The sequence below is a fragment of the Malaclemys terrapin genome, chromosome 12 (genome assembly GCF_027887155.1).
Source record: "Malaclemys terrapin pileata isolate rMalTer1 chromosome 12, rMalTer1.hap1, whole genome shotgun sequence".
NCBI classification, from domain to species: Eukaryota; Metazoa; Chordata; order Testudines; family Emydidae; genus Malaclemys; species Malaclemys terrapin.
In genome coordinates, this window is record NC_071516.1 from 16976427 (window position 1) to 16988461 (window position 12035).

The 12035-nt window shown below is 42.8% G+C and overlaps 1 protein-coding gene across 1 annotated transcript; it reads right to left on the reverse strand.

Moving 5' to 3' along the window:
• Nucleotides 1–785: 785 nt before the first annotated feature.
• On the reverse strand, nt 786–9733 carry RNF114 (ring finger protein 114). Its single transcript, XM_054045610.1, has 6 exons — nt 9517–9733; nt 7636–7786; nt 5077–5183; nt 4208–4322; nt 2738–2845; nt 786–2429 (listed from the first exon to the last, which is right to left on the reverse strand). The coding sequence occupies exons 1-6, from the start codon at nt 9642–9644 to the stop codon at nt 2364–2366; spliced, it is 675 nt and encodes a 224-aa protein (XP_053901585.1). The 5' UTR covers nt 9645–9733; the 3' UTR covers nt 786–2363.
• Nucleotides 9734–12035: the final 2302 nt, after the last annotated feature.

Sequence of the window (12035 nt, forward strand, 5' to 3'; positions counted from 1 at the left end):
AAATAATTCCCTGGGGTATGCATCAATAAAACATACTCTGGGCCCTAGTTTTCAGAATTGCATGTTCTGAATTGCACAAGCATTTAGGTGCTTAATTTGTGCAAGTAATTCTAACGGTGTGCTGAAGTTAGGTATGCAAATCCAGTCAATTCTGAAAGCACAGACCCTGGTGCAGTTTTACTTCAGTTTCAGACAATGAAGTTTTTAGTGCAATAGTTACCATTAGACATAACAAAATCAGCTTTAGTTTTCTTTCATATCAGATTGAAGCTCACCCCCAACAGACATGAAGTAATGAAGCTTTTGGCTCCACGTGTATGGGGAAGCGTTGGAGTGCTACACTTGACCTATTAACAGAAGGGACATCATAAATCAAGTGAGTCACTGCATATGAAACAGTAATTACAGACACTATGATTTGCATGTTACAGTCACACATTTTAAATGGAATGCACCGTACCTTTGTGTGCCACATATTTGAGTTGTGTGGCTTTCCACCTGTCTGCCACAAAACTATACCTGTATATACACATTACATGAAGACCATATTCTAAGTACAGCTTCACCTGTTTAAAATCACATCTTTCAAAAGACACCTGAAAATCTAATTTAAAATCAGGTGTTCAAGCCATTGTTAGAATTTCTAAAGCATACAGAGTGGGTATAAGCGCTGCATATTATCAATCCAATTTGTTACTCTCAGGTTGTCCTGAGGAACAGGACAACTGAAAATGTATAGGAACATTTTATAGTTTAAAAAAAACAAAGCAGAGGTAAAAATGAAGTGTTTTGCTTTTGAATTCCTCTGTCAGTGAAAGGCTGCATTTAATGCTTAATGGTTCAAACTGTAGAAAATCAATGCCGAAGACATAAAAAAAATAAAATGTCAAGACAGCACATAAGATTGATTAATATTAGACGTAACATTTACAAAGAAAAATACATCCTGTGGATTTTTTTTTTTTTTAAATAGTAAGAACTATCTTTTTAATACAGACTTTTACTTTCTAGGCTAGAAATTTGTCACCCGAATAGTTATTTATAATTTATGCTAGTATGTAACATGCAGCTGCTGAACTAAATAAATATGGTGAATCAGTTCCTTATGCAGGTGCACAGAATTGTTAGTGTATAATTTAAAGACTCGTTATTTAGGCAATGTATTGTGTATTAGTAATATTTTATTACTTATTACAATGTATTACGTATAGCCTTTAGGCTGACTACCAGCATTAGAAACCCCGTTAAAAGAAAGTATAGTCCATAGTTGTATTAGGTAATCTTAAAATTCAAACCAATTTCTGACAGTTGCATCCAAAACCAGAGTTTCCATTCACCAAAAATGGCTTCCAATGCTCAATCAACATTTAGGAAGATATATTTTCAAGTGGTTTTTTGTTTTGTTTTTAATAGTCTTCAACAGTCAATTTAGGCCATTCCTTCTTGAAGCTTTATAGTGTTTATGGGATCTGAGGAAATCAGAGAGGAACATAGAGAGCAGAAGGATACAGGGACAGGGGAAGGAAAATGAGAGCAGGCAGCAGTAATGTGGAGACAACTGGCTAAACTTAAGCTATGTGTCTACACTACAGAGCCTTTACCAGCATAGCCCGCTAGTGGAGATGCAGTGTACATCAACAAAGTTTTTCTGCCAGTATAGGAACACCACCACCACCTCTATGCCAAGAGAAGCACTCTTATGTCAACGTGGCAGCATTTACACTGGGAGTTTTGTTGACATAGCTACGTCTGTCAGGGATGTGGGTTTCTCCACACCTCTAACCAACATAGCTACACCAGTACAAGTTTTAAGCACAGACCAGGTCTAAGGCCTGGTCTACATTAAAAAGTTAGGTCAATCCAGCTACGTCGCTCAGGGATGTGAAAAAATCCACACCTCCGAGTGATTTAGTTAAGCTGACCTAACCCTCAGTATAGACAACGCTAGGTTGACAGAACTCTTCTGTTGACCTAGCAACTGCCTCTCAGAGAGGTGGATTACCTATACGGACAGGAGAACCCCTCCTGTTGGTGTTGGCAGCATCTTCACTGAACTGCTACAGCAGCACAGCTATGCCTCTGTAGTGTTTCAAGTGTAGTCAAGCCTTTGGAGTGAAGGAAGCAAGAGAACTACCCTGAAGTGGATGAGAGGCAGCAAAGAGACCACTAACATAGACAAGATCCATAGTAATGTATGGAGAGATCAGGTACTGGAGCCAAGAAACTGCAATTCTTCAAAAATCTTCCATATTTATTTTCAGATGTGTGGGATCATCTTGGGATGAGAGGGGACAGGTGTCAGGGATGCTGTGTATTTTCCCCTAATGGAAGGTTGGTATCATACAGTTCATCTCCCACTTAGTTCACTGATCCCTCAAGGAACGTAGTAAAACCTGTGCCATCATGTCATCTTCATCAGCATCATAATCCTAAAGATTAAAGAGGCAGCGTGCATTAGAAACTTGACTTCATAATTGAATAAGGATACTAATGAGAACAAACATTCAGAAAGCGTAGGTACTTAAAAATCCATAAATGCCCACACACAAGCTACCTAACACGATTTGTCTACCTCATAAAAAAAAATATTTTAACAGTTGCTATTTTGCTATAGCCCAAGATTAAGAAATATCCTAAAACAGCTATTAGTGGCATTTCTATCTTCAAAAACCTAATCCAAGCCACAACAGATATTACAGGAGCAATAGATTTTTAACAGTATGCACTCATTACATACCACAAAAGTATCATAGGAAAACTGATGTCGCCGTTGAAGATGTTCCATGAAGTTAGCACTCCTGTAATTTGGATCTCCCCATGGCATCGAGGCACAAATTGGGCAAACCTTAGAGAAAAAACCATGAAAACAAATTTTACCCAAATACTGAATTATGTATATATTTGAGTTCACGGGGAATATCCTCAGAACCAAAGACTTCTTTGGAGACCAGTCTCATTACAACAGTCCTTGGAATCTAGGTTTGCCTCTTGAAATCCAGTTCCCTCCCTGGCAAAATATCTGATTTAAAAAACAGAGAACTGTAAAAGAAATGAAAGAAAAAAAAAAAAAAAGATTTTATAGGCTTATGGCAATTACAAACACAACCACGACCTCATAAGACACTCATATGTCACAGGAAACAAATTTAGAACATTTTGCCAAATCATTTAACACTAGAATATTTGGTTCCTCACTGAATTCTTTCGATTCAGATTTTAGGTTTCTGAATTTAACTGCTAATTTTGAGCTACCTCTGTGTACTGACAGTTAGAATATTGAATAAAGTTCCTTGTTTTGTAGAAGTATTTCATCCTCCCTGTTTTTCAAGAATAAAAAAAAAATATTTTCTCCCCCATCATGCCCTTGCAGAAGATACATGTCTGCATGGAAAAAGAGAATACTCCTTTCTAAACCAAGAAACTTGAGGCATTTCCTGAAGATACCAGAGCCACCCTTGGGACAAAGGAAAGAGCTATTAATTATTAGAGCTGAATTTCTGTAAGTTTTGCAGCTTCTGGTCTACTTCCTGCCATACCTGCAGATAAAAATGTCTCGTAATTGATGAAAATTCTATCATCAGATTAGTGATCTACTCTTTTACTGAGCATGTACGGAATAGTTTAGAGAAGATCTAATGATAAAACTTCATTCTACATGAGCCATTGTGAATAATCTGCAGGTGCAGGCAGTTTAAGATTTTTTATTTTTTTTTTTAAACTGAGTTTTTACAAGCTGCAGTATAGGCATGTGTTAATACTAAGACACCTTAATATCCTTATGAAAGTTTGTCTGTCCAGGGCCTTCCTCCCCCCCACCTCAAAAAAGTATGTTTTTGACATTATCTAAATTGGTATTTTATTCCAGATGTTTGTTTTATTAAATTACTACTATGTGTTATTTTAATTTTGAGGCTGTAATACTTAGAAAAAAAGTTAAAATATAAAAGAATGGCTTAAAGTGGGTGCACCTGTGACTGTGTCACACCCAAGTTCAGACTTTTACAGTTAGGCCCCAATCCTGCAAACAAATATGCACGTACTTAATTTTATTTGCATGAGTAGTCCCACTGGAGCCAACAGGAGTACCCAAATGCTTAAAGTTAAGGAAATGCTTGTGTGTGTGAGGGCCCTGATTCTGTAGTTTCCCAGAGATTACCAGATTTCCTCATCAAAACTGTTGTACTGAGTTTGATACTGTAAATATTACCACTTGTTTTGCATCCATGCTGTGGTATTTTTTGCAATGTTCAACTAGTCCTTCCTGATCAAAGTTTTTCTCACTGCAGTAAGGACAAGGAAAGGTAAAACGATTTGGAACATTCCTGTAAAAAAATAAAATAAATAAATAAATTACATCATAGAAAGATGAATTAAAATCGAGAGAGTCTCTGGCTATTCAAGGTCACTTGACAGAGGATATTTCAAATACAGACTACTCGGAAGTTAAACCCTTAGTGTATGGTATGCAAGCAATCTGAATTTAAGAACCTGCTTTCTTTATTAGTTACCAGATGACATCTTAAACAGCACAATTCTTACTACAATTAGCATTTATACAGCACTTATTCTTCAGCATCTAAAAATATTAGATGTATCTAAGTATATATACACTATTCATCAAGTTGCTTTCTTCATTATAATTTTGCAGCACTTTAATAAACCACACAATTAAGTGCTAGATATGCTACAGTGCAGATTAATAGAGCAGTGCAGTCATTTCCTTACCTAGGACCTGATCCTGCAATAGTCTGCTTGGGCAATTTAAGTCAATGGAGCAGCATGTCTGTGCACTCAACTGCAGGATTAGGGCCTAGCTAACATCAGTATCTGAGGATTAAAGTAAATGTTGTGCAAAATAAGTGAAGAGCTAATATTGTTTTGCTTTCAGTCTCACTTGCTGGCACACAGGTGCAATGCACTGGAATATTTAAAACCAAAAAAAAAAAGAAAAGAAAAGAAAACTTTTCCAAGTTAATTAAAACCAGTACTGTCCAAAACCTTAGTTTTGGACAGCAGTTACCCAACAGCATCCCTCTGACCAATCTGAAAAAGGAATGTTTCAAGAGGCATAGTTACCTGGTGTTACGAGGTGGGTCTTTAGTTACAGCTTTAACGCCTTCCATTATATAATTCTGGTATTTTGAACAAGAAGCTGCATGACTACGCATCTTTGAGAGGTACATCTAGGTAAGCAACAGAGAGAGAGAGAGAGAGACACACACAGTTAACAGGCAAGGTTATTTTCAATTAAAAATTAAAAAAAGGATTGCAAATAAACAGTGGAATCTAGAAACAATCTGCTATAAGAAGAAGCTTTGTGTTCAGATGAGACTGAAGTAGCGAAAGCTAAATGTTTTGGCACATGGGACAGAACAGAATAGAGCGCTATAAAATAGAAGCTAGGTTAGTGAAGCTATAACACTTTTGTTAACGACACAATGCATTATATTGCCCAGGACAGCTGACTCCTTGTTTACCTGACCACTGTAATTCTTATTTTATATTCCCTTTAGATGCAGAAAAGTACTATATCCGTTTTGCACTGAGTCGGTTTTCTAGATCTTCCCTTCACTATTCCCTGCAACAACAGGATCAAGTGGAAGTAGGCTACTGTCAGATGATATACTCTAAAATCTACCTCATGGAGTATTATGACAGGGACACATTAAGAGTGCCAAAGAAATGCAGAGGACAAAGGTTCTTTCCTAAACAGAACTTTAGTAATCAAAGTCCAGCTAGCTATGTTGTTCTGGTTAACATATTTACCAAGGTTAAACCACTAGCATCTTTATTAATTCTAAAAAGAAAATGGTTTTAAGTGTGGTCTTGACACCAGTGAGACATACCAAGAGCTGCATCATCAAGGGAAGATCAAAGATATTTAAACATTAGTTATGAAGGGTGGGATCCACAAAGGTGTTTAGCCACCGAAGTCCCAGTTTTGGCTCTACTGCAATACATAAAACTACAAATCTCTGTAAGCACCTACATTTTTCAGAATGAAAATTCCCTCAGCACCTATGTTTCTGCTTGTGGGCATGCACACTGCTGCCTCCCTCTGGGTGTCTGGACTCCCATCAAAGCCCCAGAGGGGCCCACAAATGAGGGGGAAGACAGGCATTTGGCAGTAGTAATGCTGCTGCTGCCCACCTGCCCAGTGGCTAAAGCACTTGCCTGGCATGAGGGAAACCCAGGTTTAATTCCCCGCCTCTGCCAGAGAAGAAGAAAGGATTGAACAGCGGTCCCCCCACCTCTTAGGAGAGCACTCTAACCACTGAGCTATGTGGTATTCTGATGTAGGGCTCCCTCAATCTCTCCTATCAAAGTTGCTCCACTATTGATAAATAATGAGTGATTGGAGCAGGGGGACCGGACCTGGGATCTCCCAACTCACAGGTGGATGCCTTCACCACCAGACTAGACAGTAGTTCCCATTCTCTCTCTATGTCCAACAATTGTTTAAATATTTATAGACAGTAGAAGAGTCACTGGGGCAGAGAGAGAGAGAGAGAGAATGGGAATGACAGATGAGCGTCCTACTGAACTACAAACATCATCGCACAAAAATGAAACCAACCAGAAACAAAAGTGAAACTCATTGGGCTGTTACACTTTCTTAAGCTAAATTAAATACAAAAAGCAAACAGAATAAAAATGAGAAACTAAAAAAAAAAAAAACAATCACATTTTATTTAATCGGGAGGGGACTTTTAGTAACCATAGATAGAAAAGTATATTTAACATGACAATGTTCCTTAAATAGTTTTAAATGCTTAATCTTTGATTCACCTTGAGGAAATTAACTCAATATTTAGATGTAGGACTATATTCACTGTAGAAGTTTCACTCTTTGTGCCATATAACAAAGTAACAAAAGTTCATTAGTGTTTCTTATTATTTATAGCACCTATCACCTGGTGTTAGGGTTGCCAATCCTCCAAGATTGTCCTGGGGTCTCCAGGAACTAAAGGTTAATCTTTAATAAAGACTATGTCATGTGATGAAACTTCCAGGCATATGTCCAAACAAAACTGGCAACCCTACCTGGTGTCCAATAATTCCTAAACTGCATTGTTCACATGAAGTACTAGTAATTCCACTGAGGAAGAAATACTACTTCCCTACCATTAGAAATAAAATGTATTAAAGTATTTTTCCATACACAGAATCTGCTTGTGAATTTCACATCTATAGAAAAGCCTATTCTTAGACAGTTTTGTCTTAAGCGCCTACCCCAAACATAGTGAATAAAATTCTGCTATACCTTTTTATAGTAGAAAATTTTCATTAAGAAACCAGTATGTCTGTCCCTTAAGACAGTTTTCACTTTGTACTGTATTTACAGAACAGAATTTACCCCTGCAGAAGTACATGTAGCTCAGTAGCCTATTGCATCTTCAGCTTCATGTTAACTGTATATTTCTACTTGAAACCCACCTCCTAATGAAAAAACAGCAGGCAGGGGAAAGGGAAACCTCTTAATGTTACCCTACAAGCAGTCCACATGGATTATTTATCACAATTAAAGTTCTGATGGTTTATTCCCTAGAAAGCGGATGTGCAAATATTGTATTTCCATGCTAGCTGTTTGCCTAGTTCAGCCATGTATGTACTTCTTGTTTTGTGCTTTCATACTTTTTTATTGCAGCCATCACAAGTGGTTTCTGTCATTTCAATTTGCTTTTCCAGGTCCAGAGCTCTACTGCCAGGAGACAGGGTACTGCGGCAGACTCCACAAACTGGTTGAATAGGCTTCAGACATTCCTGCAGGCATGGAGTGCAAAAGCTAATATGGGAGAAATACGATTTGTAAAAATGCATGTTGTAGAACATATTTGCACTGTTCTAATTAAAATACCCACAGACCTACCCTACAGGAAATAGAAATCACAAGTGACAACATCCACTGACAAATAGCAACCTGTTGATATGCTAAGGGACAGTCAAGTCACCGTAAATCTAGTCAATTTAAAAGCAGTTTCAAGTCATGTCCCTGTCCCTGAATGCTCTTGCCAATTTATGGTTTATGCCACATTTTCCTCTTTTCAAAGTTTCTCTTCACTGTTTCAAACACAAAAACCCAAACAAACCAACAATTACGTAGTGAAGCTGACTAAACAAAGTGCTGTCAAACACAAAGTAAACAAACTGAAAACAATATTCCTTTGATCTTTCAGTTATAGTAATCTGAAATGCAACTTGTAAAAATGGCCTAACTATTCCCCTTAGTTGCATGCAGAGAAAGAAGGGGTCTCAGATACCTCTGCAAAGCCCTTTTCTTCAGACCCCAGAACTCCAAGGGGATGTACATTGTTCCTTCCCCATAAAGCTTACAGTTCATATCAGCTAAGAAAATCTCATGTTAGAAAACATTAACTAGAACATTTTAACTGACAACTGTGACCATAACTTTACCCTTAGTGCAGAAAAGGAAAATTGTGTTTAAAAGGTATGTAAGCAAATGGTGGTTAGCCTTAGGCAGGTCTGACCTGAGGGCATATTTCCTCTTAGAGGCTGTCTCCTGTGAATTTTACTGGCAGGGAGGGCACCTTGTCCCAGCACAGACAGAACTGTAATTAAGTTTCACTTTAGTCAGAGCCAAACAGATATCTTGTTTCTGTCTACCCCACCCATCCTGTCAGTATCCCATGCATAGCCCTTCTCTCCTTAGCTCATATCACCCACATTTTATTTAATATCGGGGGGTAGCCATGTTAGTCTGTATCCACAAAAACAACAAGGAGTCCGGTGGCACCTTAAAGACTAACAGCTTTATTTGGGCATAAGCTTTCGTGGGTAAAAAAACCTCACTTCACTTTCCATAAAAGATCCACACCACTTCACAGCAGATGAGTCCATAGACCGAAAAGAAAAAGGCCGAACTTCTTCCTTAATCCATTCAACACTTCCCCTTCGCCAGCGCACACTGCCTACAACCAAACCGCTTCGGTTTCTATTCCCTCCCAGGTATCGTTTCCAAGAACCTGCCCGCTGGTTCGCCCCCCTGTCCCAGCCTTCGGAATTCCCCGCGCTCACTGCTGGCCGTTTGGCCCGTCGGATTTTCTGCCAGCTGCTCGAAAGCGATCCCACTAAGGGCCCAATCCCTCAATCCTTACTCAGGCAAAACTCCCTCTCAACCACATGACCGGTGGCTTTGGGCCCCGCTGGCCCGTAGGAGTTAACAGGCTCCGGGCGGGGGGGGGGGGGGGTTAAAGCCCAGGGAAAGCTCTTGGCGGGGATCTTACAGCATTCACAGGCCCATTCCTCCGGCAGGGCTCAGACCCTCTCCCCAGGGCTGGGGAGGCTGGGGGCACAGGCCGCCCTACACTGAGGACAGCTCCCTCCTAACCCCCTCCAGAAGCCGCGAAGTGCCCGCGCCTAGGCCCCACTTACTCTGAGCCCCCGTTCCCCATGGATCTCCCCGCCACTGCCCAGCCCCTGCCATCACGGAGCCCCCCCGCTGGGTGCCAGATCCTCCCCCGGTCCCGCGCCAGGCCATCCCCGGGGTCCGCTCACACATGGCCGCAGGGGGCCCGCACCGGGCTCTCAAACACCTCCAAGCAGACGGGGCAGGTGAAGCGGGACAGCGGGTCCTGAAGCGCCGATCCCTCCGGGTACCGGGAGCTGCTCTCCACCCCCGCCATCTTCCACCGGCCGGCCGCCCCCCGGTGCACTTCCGCAAAGCAGCCCCAGCGCCGCGACGGCGGCCCAAAGGGGCCGGCGCTCCGCCACGCCCACCCGAGTAGGCAACGGGCGGCGGCCTAACCCGCACGCGCAACACCGCAGCTTTTTCGAACCACGCCCCGTCGCCGCCAGGCCACGCCCCGGGGCGGGCCCATTTTCTTCAGCTCCGCCCACACCCAGTCACGCGCTTTTCTGCCCAGGGCTGAGCTGGGCGTGGCGAGAGCAGGGAAGGGCGTGGGTAGGCTGGTGAAGGACTAGCAGGGCCGGGGGCAGCCAGTGAGGAGGCTGTGGGCAAGGGGTGTGGCCAGGGGTCACAGCTGGGCAGGAGGTGACCCCAGTAAAGAAATGTCTGGTTGTGGGTAGGGAAATACCCAGGCATGGGCACAGGCACACAAGGGCGTCCCTGGGGCAGTGGAGCACAGCTAGGTAATGGAGAAAAGGGATGCAACCTGGCATAGATGCAACCAGACATTGGTAGATTAGCTAAAATTTCCTCTCTCCTTCCCTCTAGGGGTATGTGGCATGACATGGGCCTTGGGCTGCCACCTTCCACCGCAGATGTGGCTGCATTTCAGTGATTCTCTGTGTGTACAGCTCATGCAGTACTTACCATGGAGTCACTAGGACCCAAGTGGTGCCTTTTCTTTCACACCTCCTCCCATGTGGCCTTAGGGGGAAAGGTAACTCCAGAGAGGATGGAGCCATAGACTCCAGCTGGCAGCCAAAGCAGGGACCTCTAGACATTCAGAGAACTTCCTCGTTTTGAGAGGACGTTCTCTGCCCTGTGCAGATGGGCTCTTTGCTGACCCTCCCCTTCATAGTCCTTTCACCTCTGCTTTACTCCACCCTTGCCTCTCTTACCATCTTCTCCCCTGCCCCGTCCCACTACTCTTCCTTTTCCATTTAGCTTAGCCTTTCCTAACTAGCTCCACTGCCCCCCAAAAGTGGCACTAACATGTTTGTTGCCCTCATTGTTCACTCAGCATGTGTGGTGTACCCCTTCCCCCACTTGGTGTCTGTCTGGTCTATTTCAATTGTAAACTCCTCAAGGCAGGGACCATCCATTACTCTGTGTTTGTACAGTGCCTTTTACAATGGGACCCTATTCTTGGTTGACCTTTAAATACTATTGTAATAAACATGATTAATAATACTAATTAATAAGTAGGATTCAGGTACTATATGTAAGATTATTATAATTAGCATGAGAACACATCTTTCACCTCTACTGAAACAGCCTGGACTAGAAATATGTAAGTGCTACATAAGAGATGGACCCTGAAGATGGTTAGAGACTGGGGTTGCACATATCTAAGGAGAGAAGGGGGGGGGGGGGACACAGTGCAGAAGAATAAGGGGCTTTGGTTGAGATACTTCAGATTATGACTGGTTAAGTGAAAGGAGCTCAGCTCCCTCTCTTCATGCCATCCCATAATATGGGGAGGTCAACAGGTGACAATACACTGGGGGCGGGGGGTAAATTTAAAACAATACTTTCTCCCCCATACTGACTAGTTAGCCTGAAGAATCCACTGCATCAGGAGATCAAAGGCTGAAACCGAATCTTGACTTTAAAACAGGCTAGAAAATATGGCCAGAAATATTCATAGTAATGCTAAAATAGGAATGCCAAATCTCATGCCTCATGGCTTAAATACTTTACTGCAGGGCACACTCTGTCATGCCATATACAATATTGAACAACTGACTAAGTGTGTTATTGGCAGGTTTCATCTTCCCCTGAAATGGCAGGTATTGGCCACTATTTGGTGGCAGGTTTCAGAGTAGCAGCCGTGTTAGTCTGTATCTGCAAAAAGAACAAGGAGTACTTGTGGTAGGGTTACCATTCGTCCGGATTCCCCCGGACATGTCCGGATTTTTGAACTAAAAATAGCGTCCGGGGGGAATTTGTTAATGTCCGGACTTCCCCCCCCCCCCCCCCATGCAGAGCACTCGCGGCTAACAGGGCAGCCGGATGGTGCCACTTACATGGGGCTCCGACAGCGAGAGAGAGTCCCTCCTCCCCCTGCAGCAGAGCTCACTCACTCCCTCCCTCTGGCAGTCTGGAGCTCCTCCCCCACTGCTGCCCAGCGTGCTGGAGAACGGCTCAGACAGTTCCTGAGCAAGCTCCCAGAGAGACCTTAGGCAAACCGAAGGCCAACGACAAGGGAGCCAGGGGGTCAGAGAAGAGGCAGGGAGGTTCTGGAGGGGGCAGTCAAGAGACGGGGGGGGGGTCGGGAGTTCGGGGGGGGCTTTCTGGGAGGTGTGTGGATAAGGTTTTGGGCAGTCAGGGTACGGGTAGGGGGTAGGGTCCTGGGGGGCAGTTAGGGAGGGGGGGTCTTAGGAAGGGG